Raw genomic sequence first — 13,951 nt, forward strand, 5'->3', positions numbered from 1 at the left:
GGGGGCCTCCAAGTGAGGAAAGGAAAGTGAGAGAGAGACACACACATACACAGAGTCCTAAAGGATAACGAAAGAGAGGGAAAAAAAGAAGAGTGGGAGGGTCCTCAAAGAGAGAGAGAGAGAGAGAGAGAGAGAGAGAGTGGAGCGAGTGGGCAAGAGAAAGGTCCAGACAATTGAAATGCGTGAGAAAAGCACCAATGATCTTTGTTTGTCGAGATGCAAGATCGCAGATAAACAATTTCGAGTTATCGTCTTGCTTTTTTGCGCTTTATCTCTCTCTCTCTCTCTCTCTCTCTCTCTCTCTCTCGGTACACTTCGGACGCTTGTGTTTGCATGATTAATATACAAGCTATTTACAAGTCTTTACAACAAGCATTTTCAATTAGGAGAACCTCTCTCTCTCTCTCTCTCTCTCTCTCTCTCTCTCTCTCTCTCTCTCTCTCTCTCTCTCTCTCTTTTGTGTCGTTCCTCCTTCAAATAAGAAAAGGCTTCTTTGAAAGGAATATAATGTATTCTTGATCCTTGAAGATTGTATTTGGAAAGCACGGTGGACGCCATAATATATTCAAGCTACATTTGCAGTTTTTTTTCTGATATTGAAAAAAAATATCCGAACGGCATTGCATCTGCTTTTATGGACATTAGTTTTTTTTTTTTTTTGTCTAATCAGAATTTATCCTGAAGACCAAGAGAAATTAAAAGATGGGTAGTTTTAGTACTCCTTGTATTCCAGCTCAGGTAAGATTAATCCAGTGAGTTTTAGATGAATTCGTCCTTATCCTCCTCAGAAGCGTGTTCTTCGCGTTCTTAGGACAGAAAGTTCGCAAATTATATCCTTTTCATTACCATACCTGAAGAACGTTTCAAAAGCGCTTCCCTTCCGCAATGGTTACTAACATGAGAAGGGCTCTCTCTCTCTCTCTCTCTCTCTCTCTCTCTCTCTCTGTCTATTGGAAGAAAGTTCTGAATGACGTCCCTTTTGCGCTAATTCCGTATACAAACCTTCGCAACAGATCCATCCCCTCCTCTGTCCGTCTTTTCTTGTGCAATGTGTGTATTTAAATATACATACATGTATATATGTTTCGTCGTTGCGTGGCTTGGCCCCCGGGCCACGTCATGTTCACGTTTGAAATACACGAGAGAGTCGGCGGTGTTCCCCTGTCTATAGATGGTTTAATTACTGCCTTTTACATACTCCACATAAAATAACTTCATTATTTCCATGGCATAAGACATATTCATTTCAGCCAACGCATTTATCAATAGCCCAAGGCGAGGCGGGGGTTATAAAGCAGCCGGCGAGCCTTAAGGTCGAGAATCGTCCCGCGGACGGCGGGTAAGTGGATCTTAATCGCCCCGCCGGGATTCCACTGTCTTGGCCGGGAAACTCTTCATATCAAGCCGTAAACAGAGAGAAATGGTCGCTGGCGGCGCTTTATGGAAAGATCGGTCTCCGGCCTTATTGCAACGCATCACGACTCTCACTCGCGCTGCTTTTGTTGCTGTCCTTGTTCGGGGCTTCTTCGGCTTTTTTTTCCCTTTCCCGTTCTCTCCTCGGTCTCTGTGGTGGTCACTGTTGTCCTTGCTGGTTTCCGCTTCGTTTTCCCTTGTCCTCGTCGCTCTTGGTCCTCCGTTGTCCTTGTTAGGTTTCGCCTTGTTTCGTTGCCCTCGTTGATTTTCCCGTTGGTCTCCCGTTGTCCTTGCTGGGTTGACTCAATTTGTTGTGTCTTTGTCTCGCTTTCTCTGTTTTTGTTCGCGTTGTTCCTGTTGGTTTTTGTTGGTTTTGTTGCCTGTGTTTGTTTTCCTGGTACGTTCACGGAGGTTAATGATGAATGACATTGTTGGTGGTGTTGCTGTTTGCCAAAGTTTGAAGTAAATCTGAGCTTAGTCATTTGGCTTGGAGGGATCTTAGCGCTACATAGAGACCGTTTCATGTATATATTCATTATAATGTTCATAATCGTAGATATATTTTACCTTTTTGCATTGCTTGCTTGCCTTTTCATGCCTGCAGGTGGTTCGATAAGTGTTCGTAAGGGTTACCGCGTTAAGTGAAAAGGGAAGATAATGATTGGCTAAAACTGATTTGAGGTAACAGATATATCCCTGGTTTGATATCATACCTTAACGGAGTAGGATAATAACTGGGATGATATTTAATAGTATTATGGAGATAGTATATTTAATATAAGCAAGATTATGATGCTAACAGTACATTTAACTATAGAGATATTTAATATGAGCAAAATTATGATGTAACAGTGCATTTAACTATAGAGAAATGAATACGGAATGATCAGTCGGAGAAAAGGGTAACTGGAGATTATTAATAATTAGAACTAAGAAGAATGCTAAGAAAGGATTGTTTGTGTATGCGAAAAGTACCAGATGACATTTTTCACAGAGTGCTATCTTAATATTACCTACGTATAAGTAAAATGTGACGCCTAAGAAAGTTCTCCCTACGGGAGGACTCCTGACGAAGGGATACGCCTTCGTCGGATGGGGATGTGATCTTTGAGGCTAGGAAGGAGTGTAGGTGGGGAGGAACAGGGAAGAGAAAATAGGTGATTGGATGGTTGATTTCAGAATGAGGAGGTGGAGTTTATAAAGGGGGGGGACCTCACATTAAATGTGAGGCCGTTTTTAGGGAATGCATTTAGCTGTATTATATAAAAGCGAAAGGCAGCGGTCGGCGAGCCTTTTAGAATCACCCCCGCCACCCCCACCCCCACCCCCAGAGACGGCGGACTAAGGAATTCCTTCATCGCTGTACACTTCCACCATTTTCTTGTCGATGTGAGTGCCACTCAGGACCCCACTTTCGTGGGCTGCCGCTGCTGGTTCTGCCCCGATGTGGTTCTGTTCGCTTCGCCACGTGTTATTTGACATGTGCCAAGTTATTTTACTAATACCTTATCAGGTTTTTTAAAACGAATTTGATTCTATCGCTGTCTGCGACTTTTAAATAACGGTTAAAAATTTTTTAAATTTAAACTTGATTGTTTATCAGATTTCGTTGTGTGGTTTATTTTTGTGCGTTGCTTGAGATTCTGCACTCTCTGGCTCAATCTGTTATCTAAAATAATATTAAAAATCTGCAAGGCATATCTTGTCGTATTGCCAAAGATTTTTTTCCAGGGAGTTCGAAAACAGTGTATTGATGATATATTCATTTTGGGAATCTACTCATAATTGCATTCTTCACTCATATTGAACTACACAAACATTTATCAGTACACTAAAACATTACATATATATATATATATATATATATATATATATATATATATATATATATATATATATATATATATATATATATATATATATATATATATATATATATATATATATATATATATATATATATATAATATATATATATGTATATATTTATATTTGTATATATATATATATATATATATATATATATATATATATATATATCAATATATACACACACACTTGATCTGTTTACCTTCTTAAATTATAATCGAGTCGTGATTTATACCCTCATCAAAATCGACGGCACTATACTGTAGCAACAAGCAAGAGGAACCAAAAAAGATAAAACAAAAAATGTGCGAAAAAAGGTGTGACTTTGGGGTCATGGCTAACGCCTGATTCTTTCAGAAGGCTCTGATTTTGTTATGGGCTCAGCCGAGAGTGTCCCGACACTCCTCATTAGAAATTGCTCAACGGAATTTTTTTTTAGTTTCCTTTCTCTCTCTCTCTTTTTTTTTTTTTTTTTTACGTACGCACTCCCGATGCCGCTTTCGAAAACTGTGGGAGATGAGTAAGGAACTGGAATAAAGGAGGTGAAATGGGTGGATTAGGGGAGAGGAGGAGGAAAGGATTGATGGCCGAGAGTTGTGAACTATCGAATGCGGTCTGATTATTCTCTCTCTCTCTCTCTCTCTCTCTCTCTCTCTCTCTCTCTCTCTCTCTCTCTCTCTCTCTCTCTCTCTCACGGGACTTCGTAGTTAAGCTGATAAAGAACACCCAAATGTTCTTGATAATTTTATGCGTGAGTAAAACATTCATTATTCAAATAATTAAGGATAATCGATGAAAAATGCGGTGATTAAAAGGGTAGTATAAATGAGGTCCTTCGACAACGTATATACAATAAAAGGTAGAATATTGAAAAGCTCATCGGTAGAAACGCGCCAGTAACAGAAAGTAGTATAGATGTGACATCATCAAATAAATAACGGAGATAAAAGTAGAACACATTACGAAGGATGATTATCCAAGAAGCACATGTAATGTACCCAATCCAACCTCACCAATTCCGCCATTCTCAAGAGAAGTTCTGAGTCTCCCGGATCTAATGAACGTTTGAATTATGAACTCCAAAGAGAATAAGATACAACTAAAAGAGGGGAAAAATCGTGGGGAGAAAAAAATATGCACTAAAAGAAAGAAAGAAGAAAAACAGCAGTTGCCACTGTGGGGGGAAAAAAATCAGTCTAAAGTAAGGTGGTGAGATTTAGCTTGGGATAGGGGCCTGGGTGGGATCGAGGGCGGGGAGGGGGGTGTTGAGGAATCATAAAATTTTGATAAAAGAGTAAGTTTTTCAAAAGGTTTTCTGGTCGTCTGAGGAATAATTCACCTCTACTTTGGGGACAGATTTTACAGCTGCTGCTGGTATTAGAGAGAGAGTGAGAGAGAGACAGACAGACAGACAGAGAGACCAATGCAAAAGTTACAGCTTCAGTTCCGAAATGTGAATTACGATTCTTTTTTTTTTTCTTTTGGGATTCCTTTTCTCCAAAAGATAACAATGAAAGAAATAATAATGACGATGACAAATGCGATGAGTCAGCATATTTTCGCTTGCTTCGCTTTTTTGAACACTTGAACGTATTCTTTTTTATTTTTAGAGTAATATCAAGAAATAAAGTCTTATTTGAGCAGTGTTTTTCGACGGAGTTGAATGAAGTTGAATGGAAATGAGCGAAATCTTTTTATAAAATAGGATGTACTTGTTGGTTTGGTGAGACAGTGGCATCAACTGGAAGGTTGATGACGCTAAAGCTTCTGTATATAGTTTGAAAGTTATTGTTCCAGATATATATATATATATATATATATATATATATATATATATATATATATATATATATATATATATATATACATACATATGTACACACATATGAATTTATATATGTACACACATGTATGAATATATATATATATATATATATATATATATATATATATATATATATATATATATATATATAAAATTTCTATCTTTGTATATTATATATCAGAAAGTACATATTTTTTTTATTTATAGTAGTTATTTTCATTCCTTTATTCCTTTTTCGTTAAACACATTTTGGAGACCGGGCAAAACTTTTATAATAACTGAAGCTAAGTATTCGCCGCAAATTGAAACCGCGTCAAAAATTCAATTATTTATTAAATAAAAAAAGAATTAGAGATACCGGAAATCCGTAAATGGCAGAAATATAAAATTATGACCCTTCCAAAATGACGCGAAAAATGAGAGCGAAACGCTTCTGAAAAATTGTTTTCGATGTGAAATCCATATACGTCGGCATTATTTAGTGCCGTATTTAATCAGTTAGGTGCTCCCGTATTCTAATTGAATGTTTCATGTATATGTATATATATATATATATATATATATATATATATATATATATATATATATATATATATATATATATATATATATATATATATATATATATATATATATATATATATATAAAATTATTATGTTATTATCAAAGGAACCTATTAATTTTAAATTACGTTGTTAAGTTATCTAAATCATTCATATTTGTAAGATCTGACTTTACAAAGATATTTTTACATAACTAATATTATTATACAGAATATACTGCACAAAATCTCTTGTATTAAGAAAAAGTCGTATTTTATACATTTTACAAGGCAATATCATGAATATATATATATATATATATATATATATATATATATATATATATATATATATATATATATATATATATATATATATATATATATATATATATTTTGTATATAGTTATAGGGGATGGTCTGATGGTATTATTTATTTTGTGTGTTACCCCGTCAAAATAATATTAATCTTGATTTACTTAGGAGTGGAGAGACAAAATTATGCAGGTGCGCTTGTCCATATACCAGAGACCTAAGTTTCTCTGCATTTATTTCTTTGCTGCCTTTATTGTTTTTATAGGCCTGTAACAATAATAGGCCTGAAGCCAATATGCGTCACAGCGTACAGAATTTTTTACTGAATTCACCGTTCCGTAAATTTTTTTTTAATTACATTTGAAGCAAACAGCAATGTCACTTGGTATTTGATGAACTTGTTAATGTAGGTTTAATTAGTAACTTGCCCTAGATAATTATACCGCTAAATAAAGAATTATGCTTCAGAAATTATCAAAGGTGAAACAGTATGCTTTTACAATAAATGGCACCACAGTCTATACAATTGATCAAACCAGTCGTTGATGCTTGGGATCGGGTTTGTGGTTTTATATTCTCATCGTCAGCTGTTCAAAATTTATACGTTAAATTAATCATAAATTTTGATCATTGGTTTTGTACATAGAGGCTTGCTCATTTACTTAATTAAATCACCACGAAAAAGGATACTGATTTGATACTTATCTTCTATGGCTGGCGGTAGATGTGGTTCAGCCAGGTACTCTAACGGTTATAAGCGAAGAAAGTTCCAGATAACAAGCACCATAAACAAATACTCTGCCCATAGTCAATTTGAAAAGGGCTGTTGGAGGGTAAGGCAACACCTATATGCTCGTCTAACGAACCAAATGCTCCTTAGAATCCCAGTGATGTCAGTGGTTTCACAGTGAAGGCTAGAGCAAGCCACCACGCCGTGCTGTAGTGAATGTTAGGATATCGGGACTTCGGTATCGTTTCGGTCTTGCAGTTTTTGTTGTCCGTAGTGTTTCTGGAGAACCCTCTTTGTTGTTAGCTCGCATATTTACATAATATATGTATTACGAGGGACAGAGAACGGAGCGAGCACTTAGGAAGGACGCAGAAGAGTATATGAATTGATTGACTTCTTTATTATAAATAAACAATATGTATAAATATAAATATATATTATATATGTTTATGTATGCTGTATTATATATATGTATATATATATATATATATATATATATATATATATATATATATATATATATATATATATATATGTTCGTGTGTGTGTATGCATGTATGTTTCAACATTTACAACATATACGGCATGCAATTTGTGCGAGCGCTCCTAATCTCATTATTTGGCGAAAAGGCGTAAAGTTCTTGCGAAATGTGATTGCCTTTGTTCCCGTCTGGAGGTATTATATCCGTCCGGGAAACGAACATTTATCTACGCCAATTATAAAATATTGCAAGTGGCCACGTCATTTGCTTAAATTAATTCAATTCTTGCGCCGGCAATAAGTTTGCCCCGGTGTCACATATGATAATTCCAGCATCGGGTGCCACTGCCACGCGGCGTTTTTCCAATAATCTGCATAATTATCAGCTAATACTTGGGCATTATTTTCCCCGACATCAAATGTAATTTGTTGAGGTGGCTCTGGTGTCGTCGTCGCTGCCAATGTATATTTATGTGTAATTCTCGTTTCCCGCGTAAAGCGACAGCTGGGATCGTTTACCTAATTCAAACCCAATTTATGCATTAGTTTTGCTAAATGCGATTATCCCTTTTTTTTTTGTATGCTTTTTTCTTTCTTTCTTTCCTCTCTCGCTCTTTCTCTCTCTCTCTCTTTCTCTCTTTACCCAAGCCTTTGTTTCTCGGCATTTGTCTTTAGTTGTAAATTATATAAATGGCTGTCCTCTTCCCTTGTTTTTGCCTCATTAAAAACTAATTCACTTCCCTTCTCTCTCTCTGTTTTTATTTCGCTTTAACCTAATCTTCCCATTTGTCCTCTTAATCTAATTCAGACTAGGTTTTTTCATGATTTTTCTCGCAGGCCCTCAACTCCTCCCTTAAGCTCCCCTAACCCCCTTTTTGTGCCCCCTCCCCTAATCCACGTGCCCTTGCACCAAACCCTTCCCCTCCTGACCTACTCTCACTATAGGCATATCCGCAGGTGCTGAAAAATGGGATATCATTAAACGTTCAACGGGAACGATTAAAAGACAGCGCCAACGTTTTCTTCATTAATGTTTCTCATTTGTTGCCGTATTATATCGCGCGAAGGTTATTATGGAGCGCCAGCCTACTACTCACCTCCCCCCCTCCCCTACCCTCCCTCCACGCTCAGCTCCTCCGCTTTTCCGGCGAAAATCGCTTTATTTTCACGGCCATTCGGCATGATGCTTGGATGCGGCCTCAGCAGCCAGCGACCACCAGGACGTCCGAAGGCATTTCCAAGCGGCGACATTCCTTCCGGAGGCGCCTGCTGCGACCGCAACGGCGCCCCTCGGCTCGAGGAACCCCGAACCGTCTCGGAGACGCAGCGTAAAGAAATCGCCCGATAGCTTGTGGAACGAAGCGAGGGCCTCTGGCTAACTCGAAACCCATTACACATGAAAAATTGTGACCCAAGAGCAAGTGTGCCAAAATATGGGGATTTTTAATGAGGATTTTAATCACATCACTTTTATTATTTTTTGGATGAGTGACTCGGACACATTGGGCTTAAGCTGTTGGTATTCTTTCTTCGTCAGACGTCTTCTCTTCTGTGTGAGAGTTTTTCTATTTTTTTTATTATTATATTTTTTTTTGTGGATTTATGTCTGCTTGCGTTACTTGAATCTGGGTTTTGTTTTGTCCTTGGTCGTAGTGGCAGTGCAGTGAGTGCCTTTCCGGTTAGGTGAGTCTGCTAAACGACCGTGTCAATTATTTTCCTTTAAACTGATTCAGCTTTACTTTATGATGGGTGAATCTTATTAAAACTGAAGACCAATGTCTCTGAAAATTATATATATATATATATATATATATATATATATATATATATATATATATATATATATATATATATAGATATGTACATATGTGTACATATTATATGTTATATATAGATAGATAGATAGATAGACTGCAGCTACCTTTTTTTTAAGTGTTCGATTTTGTCTTTCTTTTTAAAAGAAGTTACAACCGTCGAAACACCCTTTAACAAGGTAGGAACGTCAATTGATTACCTTTTATGAACAATATTTGTTTTCTTGTAATATTTTTAGTACGAAATATTTTGTACATACTCTTAACAGATGTGAAGAATTGAATTCTTTGAAGTCATTGAGAAGTGGGTGTAGGTTTTGCCTAGCAAGGAAATTTTGGGATTGATGAATGTGATGGTCAGAAGCTTTCACATTATTTGCAGAGTCTTTAGTAACTACCTAAAGGTTTGTTGATATCTTATGCAACATTTCTTGTGCATGAGACTCTTCTTCCAACTGTCTAATTAAATATCTTATAAACTGTACGGTAGGCTACCTTAATAATAGCATATCTTTTATACATATTATTATCATAACTTTTGTGGATATTATTGTTATTTCTAAGAATCACCATGATGTTAAAAGTAAATGGATTGAAAATCCACAATAGTCTTCCTGGTACAGCACGACAAGAAGGTCTATTGAGGATATCATATCTCCATTATTATTGTTATTATTATTGTTATTATGATTGTTAATACTACTGAGAACTCCAGTACCTTGAACTGGCTTCTCAGACCAAAGCAGATGGTCCAAGACCTTCCCCCCATTTTAACGCGCGTTCTCCTTCTTGCAGATATTTATGCACAAGTCTGCCATGCAGATGCACAGCCGAGAGGCGCACCGGAGTGAGGTGAAGCCCCACCAGTGCCAGCAGTGCCTAAAATCATTCTCTTCGAACCACCAGCTGGTCCAGCACATCAGAGTCCACACCGGGGAAAAACCTTACAAGTGTTCCTACTGCGACAGACGCTTCAAACAGCTGTCGCATGTACAGCAGCACACTAGACTTCATACTGGTGAGTACCCCAGAGGATTTTGCCTTTTCCACAGATGCCTTCGTGGCGCGCGGTTGTGTTCATTTAGTTTCATCCTGTTGCAACTGTTTTTTTTTATCCTTTTTGTCAAGGCCGCGTTGAACGCGGCCCGGGTTTCGCTGTGTATTGGTGTGGGTTCTTGAAAATGAGATTTGGGGATACTTCAGTGTGTTAATATTCCAGTAATGCCTCTTCTTGAAGGTGTCCAAAAGTGTCCTGGAAAACTTACCACTTAACATTATTACTACTAATCATACTACATTACCACTGCTACTACGTCTTTTTTTCCCACTAATTCCATTAAAAAAAAAACACTTGATTTATGTAGTTAAGAAGATTATATTTATCAATGGGCGTCAAAATATATCTGACAGATCTGCGTACCGCCCGGAGCGCATAAACCACCACCACCACTACTACTACTACTACTACTACTACTACTACTACTACTACTACTACAGCTTTTACTACGTTTTTCCATTGTTAATTTCATTCAGAAATCTAACGTTTCTGCAGTTAAGGAGATTATAAATATCAATGGACGTGAAATCAAAGCCGGTAGATCGTCGCATCGCCCCAAGCGCCTAGACTGCTTTGGTCTCCGTTTCATTGTGCTGTTTATTTTGATTGCTTTTTTTCCATAAAATTATTAAAAAAAAAACATTTTGATGACAATGAAAAGTTTTAGAACGGATGGAAATACTATTAGCTTTTTCCTGTACAAAAGTCGCCTTTTATTACTTTAAATCTCTTTTTTTTGATACTCTGGTAAATTTGAACATTTTTCAGTGACGGTTTTCAACCTTTTGGAATATATCTTGAGGCACCAGTATTTAAATTCAAAAAAAGGAAAAAGACTTATGATTAATAATTTGAGCTGCCGAAGTTAAAAAGCTGTGTAAGGCGATGAAGGCATGTCTTTGACATGTACTTATTTATTTATTAAAGTGATTTTAACAGTGGGTTATTTGCATACGCCTTGAGTAGCATTTTTCATTGTATTGCAATGATCACGTCTCTTGCAATACACCGATTCCCATTTATTTATGTTTGCGGGGAACGAAATTTTACAATTGCATCATTTGCAAATATTTGGAGTGAAATTTATCATTTTCTCATCATTTCATTCTATTTCTTCATATTTTATTGTATTCCGCTTGTCCATGACGTCTCATTAATACATGCATCTCTCTCTCTCTCTCTCTCTCTCTCTCTCTCTCTTTGTCGCAATAGGTCATTTTCAACCTTAGGACCCTGAAGCGACACATTTTACCAATTTCCGCTCTAATTCAACCCTACTCATTGTAACCAGTCTGCCCTTTACGATGAATCACAGGCCAGTTCATCTTTAAGCCACTTTGCCTCTCCCATTAATCATTGTACTGCAGCAGCACTCCTCTCTCTCCATCTTCTTCATCTTCTTCTTCTTTTGGTGTGTCTTTGATTTGATTTTCGTTTTCCTCCGTGGTCTAACGTCTTCCAAAGCCTCTCTCTCTCTCTCTCTCTCTCTCCTTCTTCTCCTTCTTCATCTTCTTCTTTTGGTGTCTTTGATTTTGATTTTCGTTTTCCTCCGTGGTCTAATCGTCTTCCAAAAGCCTCTCTCTCTCTCTCTCTCTCTCTCTCTCTCTCTCTCTCTCTCTCTCTCTCTCTCTCCTGAGCTACTCCTTTGTCGTGGTGGCATTTGCTAAAACATTAATTGTTTTATCATACTGTTTTTGTTTTTATCCCAGTCTCTCTTTATTCCGCAATCATTTTTTTTAATAAACAGACGTATATTTTCTTAATGGCTTTATAAATGTCTTACGTTTCTAATGAAACATAACCAATTATGCAACTATTTGCTTTCCTAGGAACAGGCTGATTGATTGTGAATAATTTTATTAGCCTCCATTTTCCATTCTGACTTAGCGCCTTTCATATTTCACTAGTGCTAATTATCATTTATCAATATCATAATTTTCTCAATGGGTATTTAGTCGCAGCCACCATGATCTTGATAATCAGTATCGTAATCATCATTACTATCACAGGGGATTCCATTCTTGCCCCCAGCTCCTGGGCATTAGTCCTAAATACCCCTACCATCCGTCTCAATAATTCCTTCCCTCTACAATTACTGTAGTCGGTGGCGTTCTTTCCATCGTCATCACCCCCTCGGTTTCTCTTTGGATGCTTTAGTAAGGATCATCAGTATCATTATCATAATCATTATGATTTCTAAAAATCATTATCATTTCTGTCTGGTTATTTGTGTCATCGGCGTTATTATTTCTTCATGGCCGTTTAAAGAGTCATTGTAATTTTTTATCGTGGATGTTTTGGTAAGCGCCTTATTCAAGTCGTCAACATCAATATCCTCATCACACTTTCTTCTGAAACGTTTTACTCGTCACCATTTCTCCTTGATAACCGAGTCATCATCAGCATCATCATCACATTCATTTGAGATGTTTTACTCATCTTCATCATCATTTCACCATGGATGTTTGAGTCCTCCTCCTGCTCATCATCATCATCATCACACACTTCCATCGGAAACGTTATACTCCTCATAATCACCATCCATTCACCTTGAACGTCTTAGTCATCATCATCATCATCCTGGATGCTTGAGTCATCATTCTCATCACCACCACACCTCCATCGGAAACGTTGTGCTCATCATAATCATCATCCATTCACCTTGAACGTCCAAGTCATCATCATCATCATCTTCCTCTCCTCCTCCTCCTCCTCCTCCTCCTCCTCCTACTCCTACTACTACTACTACTACTACTACTACTACTGCTACTACTACTGCTACTACCACTACTACACCTGTCAAGCGAGCGAGGCGAAGCTAATGCGTTTTCATCTTCCATTTTCAACACTTCCGTCTCCTTTGCACGCCGTTATTTCCGGTGGCCGGATGAGGGATCAACACCCACACCGCCTTTCTCTCGATCGTTTCATCCGAATCCGGGCGTTTTGAGGATGGGAACTTCGGCAGGAAGGTGCTTAATTATATTCGCTTTTTATTTCTTCGGATTCTGCTTTATTTGTTTGTGTTTTGTTTTTTTAGTTTTTCTTCGTTTTAGGATGAGAGGTTCAGCGGCAAGATGTTTACACAGTCTCGTTTTTTTATTGCGCGCTTTGGTATGATTTGATTCGATTCTTCGAGTTGTTATATTATATTTGGTTCTTACTTTTCCTTTTTGAATTTTATTTGTTGTCTTTCAAGATACGAGTTTTGTCAGTAACTTCTTTTTTATCGCCTTTTTATTTGGTTTTAATTGATTCATTCTAACACCATAGTTTTACCAGCAACTTTATATTGTTTTTTAAACTCATATATTATATTTATATAATATTTTAGATCATTTTGAAACGCGGACTTTAACAAGAAGATGCTATATTATTATTATTTTTCATTTATGTATTATTTTCATTCATTCAGTTTTAAGACAACGGCTATACTTTTCTATAATATTATTTGATATTGCTTCAAGAGAACGCCAATACAGAAGAGAGTTTATTTACGAGAGCTTCTTATTTTTTATCGCAATTGGCTTTTGCGCGTTGTTAATGTTACTCATGTGTCTCTCATCTTCTCCGATCTGCTTCTCCATGACAATTTAAAATGACCTTATCGTTTGCATTTATCACAGTTTTTTCCCCTTTTTTTTCCTTTTGTGGTTTATCGCGAATAGTTTCTCCCGTGTCGTTTTGATTCTAGGAATCTGGCTACAGTACTTTTGTCTCCATTAGAATAATTTTTATTTATTATTTACCATTTATTAATGTTTACCATATCGTTTATTGGTATTATTTCCGTTGATTGTTTAATTCATCATTGCGCAATATTTTTCAAGCCCGTTCTTTTTCATTCCTCAGCAAAAAAAAACAGGTAAAATATGCGCCTAAGTTTCTTCGGCGCAATCGAGTTT

At 36.8% G+C, this 13,951-nt stretch overlaps 1 protein-coding gene across 2 annotated transcripts in view; it reads left to right on the forward strand.

The window, feature by feature from the left end:
• The window catches only part of dati (datilografo), a 1,058,780-nt gene that overhangs the window by 896,673 nt on the left and 148,156 nt on the right, over positions 1 to 13,951 (forward strand). For both annotated transcript variants that reach the window (XM_067085712.1, XM_067085713.1), the window contains exon 4: positions 9,785 to 10,007. In XM_067085712.1, the coding sequence (XP_066941813.1) occupies positions 9,785 to 10,007 (223 nt within the window). The remainder of the gene's footprint in view (positions 1 to 9,784; positions 10,008 to 13,951) is intronic.

Source organism: Macrobrachium rosenbergii, chromosome 42, assembly GCF_040412425.1.
Source record: "Macrobrachium rosenbergii isolate ZJJX-2024 chromosome 42, ASM4041242v1, whole genome shotgun sequence".
NCBI lineage: Eukaryota > Metazoa > Arthropoda > Malacostraca > Decapoda > Palaemonidae > Macrobrachium > Macrobrachium rosenbergii.